An 8,880-nucleotide genomic window follows, 5' to 3' on the forward strand; every position below is an offset into this window, starting at 1 on the left:
CTTGGTGATTCCTTCTTGTCACTGGACATCAATTTATTTAAAATATTAACATTTTGAGGGTTATCCGGTGTGCTGGAATGCTGTTTTATTTTTTTTAGGTTCTGAAGAGCGAACTTACAAATGAGTTTGAACACACGATAAACAATGAATTTCAAGATTGAAATTAAAAAGAAAAAAGAAACACAAAGATGAACATTTCCATACAGCACCATACAGTAAAATGATAGAAGTAATGAAAGGTACCCACAAGCCTCTCCTCTCTAGCATCATCTTAGAGGCTGATCATGACAGTTATGATACCATCATACAATGCAAAATTATATTTCTTCCAAATATTTTCTTAGGAATTTCTATTCGTATTTCTTGAAAGTTTCTTTGGTTGTCAATTTAAATAATTAAGAAAAAACTTAGAAGGCAACATTCTTGATCCAGACGAGGTAGGGCGGGTAGCGCATATTGGCGTACAGTCCTGGGAAGTCTTTGTTACCACAGCCGTTACCTTGCACCACGATGCCCGCCAACACGAAGCTTCCTCCGACATCTTTAGTCACCAGGGGTCCGCCGGAATCACCCTGAGGAAGAAACATAAGGTCGAGATTCACGGGCGCGTCATAGGGCATCAGAACCCCTGGCTTCACTAAAAAACCTTACTAAGAGCCTGCGTCAGACGGTTAATCATTTGTCACCATTATGACAGCATTACCTGGCAAGCGTCCTTCCCTCCCTCAACATCTCCGGCACACAGGGTCTCCTCTCCGATGCCCTGGGGCCAACTGGTCTTGTACTTGGGCAAGATGGAGTAGCTAGTGTCACACTTGTCTGACGTGAACACCGTCACTTTCACTTGCTGCAAGAAGGTAGTTGGTTTGCCACCTGGAATTATTGAGGAAATAATTTATCAGAAATTACTATTAGTTTCAATATCAGGTTGTCTTGTTCTACAATATGGAAATAACTAAAGTAAAAGTATGTAATAGAGCGTAAATGTACCATATTCAGTATCGCCATAACCAGTGACCGTCGCTGTTTGTCCCGTGATGTCCACCTCGTTCTCCACTCCCCACGGGAGACAGACGGGAGTGATTGAATTCTGAAGAATGGAACGAAAGAACTGATATCATTAATGTGTGTGTGTGTGTGTGTGTGTGTGTGTGTGTGTGTGTGTGTGTGTGTGTGTGTGTGTGTGTTAGTCTATGTATGTGTGTGTGTGTGCGGCTGTGTGTGTGTGTGTGTGTGTGTGTGTGTGTGTGTGTGTGTGTGTCTGTCAGTGTGAAGTAATATTATTAATCACAACTATAAATTTGGTTATGTATAGTTATTATGAAGATTTTAGTAGTGATGATGATAACAACAATAAAATAATGATAACAATAATAATAATAATAATAATAATAATAATAATAATAATAATAATAAGCGTAATTACTTGTAGTAGTAGTAGGAGTAGTACTAGTAGTAGTAATAGTAGTAGTAGTAGTAGTAGTAGAAGTATTATTGTTATTAGTAGTAGTTGTAGTAATAGTAGCAGCAGAAGTGAAAGTGGTTGTACTAATAGAAGTAGTAGTAGTAGTAGTTGTAGTAGTGGTAGTAGTAGTAGAAGTAGTAGTACGACCGGTAGAAACAGCAGCAGCAGCAGCAGCAGCAGTAATAGGAGTGGTACTAGTAGTAGTAGTAGTAGTAGTAGTAGTAGTACTATTGGTAGAAGCAACAGCAGAGTAGTAGTAGTGATAGTAGATAGTAGTAGTAGTAATAGTAGTAGTAGAATTAGTAGTAGTAGTAGAAGACAGTAGTAGTAGTAGTAGTAATTGCAGTAGTAGCAGTAGTATAATCAACAATACCAGTAATATGAACAATAAAGTAGCGTATTAACAGACGCGGTGGGAAGGGACAGGGAGCCGGAATGGCGGTCCGTCACAAAAGAAAAAGTTTCCTCAAGTAAAAGTGGCGGGGATTCCCTGCACAGTCTCCAGGTGTTCTTTGCAGCAGCAGCTCACACTGTGGCCACTTGGTGCATCTCAGGACAGAACAGTCCAGTGGAATTTATTTTGACGTATTAGTTATTTTATTATTTTCTTGTTTTCGCACGTGTAATTTAAAGAAAGTGTGCTTACGTAACTTTTTTTGTTACGCACATGGATCAACCTGATATTCAGTATAAAACCACCATATGCAAACAAAAATGTTTCGATCTTCGTAGCTACACATGATTATTTTTTATCCGATCTCCTTCTAAAAAAAATAAGTATTGTTCATAGTTGGTGTAGTGTAGAAGGCCACAAGTATCAGTACATCATAACAAGCCACCAGTTATATCCAACTTTTTTGTATTCAAGATTTGTCACCGCAGCACTTACTAATCCCTTATCATTCATGTATGTTCTTCTAAAGATTTCCTTAGTCAGAGTTTTTCCCCAAGTTGGATGTCTCGTCAAGATCTAACAGACTCAACTCAAACCCCAGATTCCTGAGAGACAAGTATCTTATTGCTACTGAAACTCCACTTCAGCTTTCGACGCTCGTGAAGGCAGTAACAAGTGCAAATACTGTATGATAAATTAATATCCGTAGATATATCTAACCATAAATGGAGTAAAAGAATACAGTAGTTACCTACCTCTTTGAAAAAATAAATAAATCAATAGCACTATATAAGATACCTGGCTTTTTTTTTCCCCCGCTAGCGGCGGCTTTACAATTCTAGTGATATTCTTAACTGCATTGTGTGGAAAACAATGAAAGCCGACCAGTAACTATTTTACCTCTTTATGGAATTTCTCCTTAGTCACTTGCCTTTGTTGATTGAATATATTATGTTAAACCGTTAATGACAAGTTTCTGTTGAAGATTCAGACTTATGCCTTCATTATTGTCTGTGGCTAGGTGGAAAAAAGAAAAATCCTTGCGAAATATCATAAGGAAATCAGTCATACATTACTCATTACAGTATTTTTTTTTTAATGTAGGAGGGACACTGATCAAGGGCAACAAAAATCCGAAAAAAAAAAAATGCCCACTGAAATGCCAGTCCCATAAAAAGGGCCCAAAGCGGTAGTCAAAAATTGAAGGATAAGTGTCTAGAAACCTCCCTCTTGAAGGAATTCAAGTCATAGAAAGGTGGAAATACAGAAGAAGGCAGGGAGTTCCAGAGTTTAACAGAGAGAGGGATGAATGATTCAGAATACTAGTTAACTCTTGCATTAGAGAGGTGGACAGAATAGGGGTGAGTGAAAGAAGAAAGTCTTGTGCAGCGAGGCCGCGGGAGGAGGGGAGGCATGCAGTTAGCAAGATCAGAAGAGCAGTTTGCATGAAAATAGCGGTAGAAGACAGCTAGAGATGCAATATTGCGGCGATGAGAAAGAGGCTGAAGACAGTCAGTTAGAAAAGAGGAGTTGATGAGACGAAAAGCCTTTGATTCCACACTGTCTAGAAGAGCAATATGAGTGGAACCCCCCTCAGACATGTGAAGCATACTCCATACATGGACGGATAAGGCTCTTGTACAGAGTTAGCAGCTTGGGGGTGAGAAAAACTGGCGGAGACGTCTCAGAACACCTAACTTCATAGAAGCTGTTTTAGCTAGAGATGAGATAAAAAGTTTCCAGTTCAGATTATAAGTAAAGGACAGACCGAGGATGTTCAGTGTAGAAGAGGGGGACAGTTGAGTGTCATTGAAGAAGAGGGGATAGTTGTCTGGAATGTCGTGTCGAGTTGATAGATGGAGGAATTGAGTTTTTGAGGCATTGAACAATACCAAGTTTGTCTGCCCCAATCAGAAATCTTAGAAAGATCAGAAGTCAAGCGTTCTGTGGCTTCCCTGCGTGAAATGTTTACTTCATGAAGTGTTGGACGTCTCTGAAAAGACGTGGAAAAGTGCAGGGTGGTATCATCAGCATAGGAGTGGATAGGACAAGAAGTTTGGTTTAGAAGATCATTAATGAATAATAAGAAGAGAGTGGGTGACAGGACAGAACCCTGAGGAACACCTTTGTTAATAGATTTAGGAGAAGAACAGTGACCGTCTACCACAGCAGGAATAGAACAGTCAGAAAGGAAACTTGAAATGAAGTTACAGAGAGAAGAATAGAAGCCGTAGGAGGATAGTTTGGAAATCAAAGCTTTGTGCCAGACTCTATCAAAAGCTTTTGATATGTCCAAGGCAACAGCAAAAGTTTCACCAAAATCTCTAAAAGAGGATGACCAAGACTCAGTAAGGAAAGCCAGAAGATCACCAGTAGAGCGGCCTTGACGGAACCCATACTGGCGATCAGATAGAAAGTTGTGAAGTGATAGATGTTTAAGAATCTTCCTGTTGAGGATAGATTCAAAAGCTTTAGACAGGCAGGAAATTAAAGCAATAGGACGTTAGTTTGAGGGATTAGAACGGTCACCCTTTTAAGGAACAGGCTGAATGTAGGCAAACTTCCAGCAAGAAGGAAAGGTAGATGTTGACAGACAGAGCTGAAAGAGTTTGATTAGGCAAGGTGCAAGCACGGAGGCACAGTTTCGGAGAACAATAGGAGGGACCCCATCAGGTCCATAAGCCTTCCGAGGGTTTAGGCCAGCGAGGGCATGGAAAACATCATTGCGAAGAATTTTAATAGGTGTCATGAAGTAGTCAGAGGGTGGAGGAGAGGGAGGAACAAGCCCAGAATCGTCCAAGGTAGAGTTTTTAGCAAAGGTTTTAGCGAAGAGTTCAGCTTTAGAAATAGATGTGATAGCAGTGGTGCTATCTGGTTGAAATAGAGGAGGGAAAGAATAAGAAGCAAAGTTATTGAAAATATTTTGGTTAGATGCCAGAAGTCACGCGGGGAGTTAGATCTTGAAAGGTTTCGACAATTTCTGTTAATGAAGGAGTTTTTGGCTAGTTGGAGAACAGATTTGGCATGGTTCCGGGCAGAAATTTAAAGTGCATGAGATTCTGGTTATGGAAGGCTTAAGTACCTTCTATGAGCCAGTTCTCTATAGCACGAGAACAAGCTGTGTTAAACCAAGGTTTAGAAGGTTTAGGACAAGAAAATGAGAGAGGAATGTGCGCCTCCATGAGAGACACTATCACCTTTGTTATGCGCTCAGCACACAAAGACGGGTCTCTGACACGGAAGCAGTAGTCATTCCAAGGAAAATCAGCAAAATACCTCCTCAGGTCCCCCCAACTAGCAGAGGCAAAACGCCAGAGACACCTTCACATAGCGTGATCCTGAGGAGGGATTGGAGCGATAGGACAAGATACAGATATGAGATTGTGATCGGAGGAGCCCAACGGAGAAGAAAGGGTGACAGCATAAGCAGAAGGATTAGAGGTCAGGAAAAGGTCAAGAATGTTGGGAGTATCTCCAAGACGGTCAGGAATACGAGTAGGGTGTAGCACCAATTGCTCTAGGTCGTGGAGGATAGCAAAGTTGAAGGCTAGTTCACCAGGATTGTCAGTGAAGGGAGAGGAAAGCCAAAGCTGGTGGTGAACATTGAAGTCTCCAAGAATGGAGATCTCTGCAAAAGGGAAGAGGGTCAGAATGTGCTCCACTTTGGAAGTTAAATAGTCAAAGAATTTCTTATAGTCAGAGGAGTTAGGTGAGAGGTATACAGCACAGATAAATTTAGTTTGAGAGTGACTCTGTAGTCATAGCCAGATGGAGGAAAACTCAGAAGATTCAAGAGTGTATCAAGATATCAATTAATCTTAATTATAAAAGAAAATGTTATATGAAAATATCCTTTTTAATGTAAGAGGGGCTCTGGTCAACGGCCATGAAATTGATAAAGGAAAACGACTAGCTGAAGCTGTCAGGCCCTAGACAAAAAGCAAGATCAAAATTACATCGTGAAGTATCTAGAAAACTTCCTCTTGAATGGGTTAATTAAGTCAATGGTAAGGAGACATGCAGAAACAGACAGGAAGTTCTAGAGTTTAAAACTAAAAGTGATGAGAAATTGAGAATACTGGTTAGCTCTTTTATCAAGAAGTTCCATAGAATATTTGAAAGAAAAAGAAGAAAGTCTAGTGCAATAAGGCAACAGACTGGGAAAAGCGTACAGAAAATAAGATCAGGATAGCAGTTAGTTTGAAAATAGCGGTGAAAGATAGCAAGGGATGCACACACAAACACAACACACACACACACACACACACACACACACACACACACACACACACACACACACACACACACACACACACACACACACACACACACACACACACACGTTATAAGTCACCTTTATCTTCACCCTCGAAGACAGCCTAAGCAGGGCCAGGTCATGGTACTCCTGAGGATGAGCATACCCAGGGTACGTAACCTTCTCTGCCACGTCAAAGTCTTCGTGAGGTGGCCCGTCGTTTCTGTGTTGGTAGTCGTGTTCACCAAGACGCACCACGTCTGGACTCCTGGAAAGTGGCAGTAGTAAAGTTTGGGTGCAGAGTGAGCTATTTTTGTTTTGGAGTATTATTCCATATCATTTATGTTTCTGAGTGTTTCCTTACTTGAGTAAGCAGTGAAATGCAGTCAGGACCCACTGCTCGTTGATCAACACTCCTCCACAGAACCATTTATTATTGTTGCTTTCTCGTTTCCCAACAAGCGCCTGTAGGGAAAATGAGACCATTTTGATTGCAACACTAACTGTTATTGGGTCTTAATCTCAGTACATAATCACTTTATTTACTTACCATCCAAGGCCATGCGTGCGGTTTTGCTTCGTCAAACCCGATAGTATCCATTGGCAATAGCGGAAACCCAGGTATTTTTTTCAATTTATGTCCTATTATCGGATCGTAATTATTTCTTCTCTTTGTACAACCTATAAAGAGATCCAACAAATATCATAATTATTATAGTTTATTGTTTTATTGAATGATACATACGTAGAATGAATGTTATGCGACAGTTGTGTTCCGTGACTACTTACCGAATGTAACATTAGGCGGAGCTATGTCTGTGATCGGCTGGGGACCTTCGCCTGTAGAGTTTTGAAAAGAAAAGTTATGTGTCAGAGAGAGAGAGAGAGAGAGAGAGAGAGAGAGAGAGAGAGAGAGAGAGAGAGAGAGAGAGAGAGATTAGCATTATATATGTGTCTTTTAACCAGTTATGGTATAAGAAGAATGAATTTAAAATTACTTTTTCTACAGGAGAAAAAAAAAAAGGTAAATTCTCGTGTTTCTAATGTCATTATTATTTCGTTTAACAATTAACTACGAAAGTTAATTCTTCTATGAACTTTCTTCTATTTACTTCACAGTTGAAACAAACTCGTCTCAGGAATTGTGTCTGATAAGACCCTTCAGACACACAGTATTTGCTGTTATTGCCACTGTCGCCATTTTCCTTACCACATTCCTCTTCGCACTCTTCCCTCCACAGGAGTATGCTTCACATGTCTGGGGGGGTTCCACTCATACTGCTCTTCTAGACAGGATGGAATCAAAAGCTTTTCGTCTCATCAACTCCTCTCCTCTAACTGACTGTCTTCAGCCTCTCTCTCACCGCCGCAATGTTGCATATCTATCTGTCTTCTACCGCTATTTTCATGCTGACTGCTCTTCTGATCTTGCTAACTGCATGCCTCCCCTCCTTCCGCGGCCTCGCTGCACAAGACTTTCTTCTTTCTCTCACCCCTATTCTGTCCACTTCTCTAACGCAAGAGTTAACCAGTATTCTCAATCATTCATCCCTTTCTCTGGTAAACTCTGGAACTCCCTGCCTGCTTCTGTATTTCCACCTTCCTATGACTTGAATTCCTTCAAGAGGGAGGTTTCAAGACACTTATCCACCAATTTTTGACCACTGCCTTGACCCTTTTACGGGACTGGCATTTCAGTGGGCATTTTTTTTTATTGATTTTTGTTGCCCTTGGCCAGTGTCCTTCTTACATAAAAAAAAAAAAAAAACACACTAATGAGAAATCCCTCCTGTCTCTTCTTTGTTTTTCGCTCACCCTTTCCCTCGCTCCACAAAACACACTCCGCCATACTCACCCGAGGCACTGGGACAGCAGACGACAGGATATATGCCCTTGAAACCGCACCTGACGGGCGGGTTGCGGCGAAAGTTCACGTCAGTGTAGTCACAGTCACGTATATCAGCACACCTGCCTGGCGCACCTGAGTACAAGGTGCAGGTGTCCCCTTCCTGCAGAGTCACACTAACAGGAAACACAATGCGACTTGCATCTGACAGAAAGGAAAATGTGTGTGCACGAGATGACATGACATTCTGGACAATCTTTTACCACTACAGATAAAGAAAACAGTCTCCCAGTGTTGTAACATAAAAGCACGCTTTCATACCTGTAGCGGCGGTGAACACCAGCGCCAGGGAGCACAAGGAGAGGACGAGGGACCCTTCCATCTCGCCGTGTTGCCTGTCCGCTCACTACTGCCCTCTCCTCTTCACTTCATATCTTTAAACCTGTTCAACTTTTTTTTTTTTTTTCAGTTTTCTCTTTGGGAAAATTGTTCTAAACCATTAACTGAAAATGAGTAACATAATGAATTTGATATATTCGATGCTGACTAGTGTTGTTATTATTTTTTTTATTATTATCATTATTATCTTTATTATTATTATTATTATTATTATTATTATTATTATTATTATTATTATTATTATTATTATTACCATAATTATCAATATTATTATGATTATTATTTTTATTACCATCATTATTATTATTATTATTTTTATTATTATTATTATTATTATTATTATTATTATTATTATTATTATTATTATTACTATTATTATCATTGTTATTATTATTACTATTATTATCACCATTATTGTTTTTGTTTTTTATCATTATAATTATTATTATTATTATTATTATTATTATTATTATTATTATTATTATTATTATTATTATTATCATTATTATTATTATTATTAT

General features: G+C 39.6%; 1 protein-coding gene across 1 annotated transcript; it reads right to left on the reverse strand.

The window, feature by feature from the left end:
* Positions 1-18: 18 nt before the first annotated feature.
* Positions 19-8,384, reverse strand: LOC135094110 (clotting factor G beta subunit-like). Its single transcript, XM_063993912.1, has 9 exons — positions 8,282-8,384; positions 7,970-8,164; positions 6,904-6,954; positions 6,665-6,795; positions 6,479-6,579; positions 6,214-6,382; positions 991-1,090; positions 704-873; positions 19-572 (listed from the first exon to the last, which is right to left on the reverse strand). Exons 1-9 carry the CDS (start codon positions 8,340-8,342, stop codon positions 408-410), a joined length of 1,143 nt encoding a protein of 380 aa, XP_063849982.1. The 5' UTR covers positions 8,343-8,384; the 3' UTR covers positions 19-407.
* Between the last annotated feature and the right edge of the window lie 496 nt (positions 8,385-8,880).

This window comes from Scylla paramamosain, chromosome 3 (assembly GCF_035594125.1).
Source record: "Scylla paramamosain isolate STU-SP2022 chromosome 3, ASM3559412v1, whole genome shotgun sequence".
Taxonomy (NCBI): Eukaryota; Metazoa; Arthropoda; class Malacostraca; order Decapoda; family Portunidae; genus Scylla; species Scylla paramamosain.

Bases quoted from the DNA above. Each gene is read 5' to 3' on its own strand.
- LOC135094110 (XM_063993912.1), bottom strand. From the start codon at position 8,342: ATGGAAGGGTCCCTCGTCCTCTCCTTGTGCTCCCTGGCGCTGGTGTTC. The intron at 6,580-6,664 runs GTAAGTAAATAA...TTTTCCCTACAG, and splicing joins CGCACGCATGGCCTTGGATG to GCGCTTGTTGGGAAACGAGA. The intron at 573-703 runs GTAATGCTGTCA...TTTCTTCCTCAG, and splicing joins GAGGGAAGGACGCTTGCCAG to GGTGATTCCGGCGGACCCCT.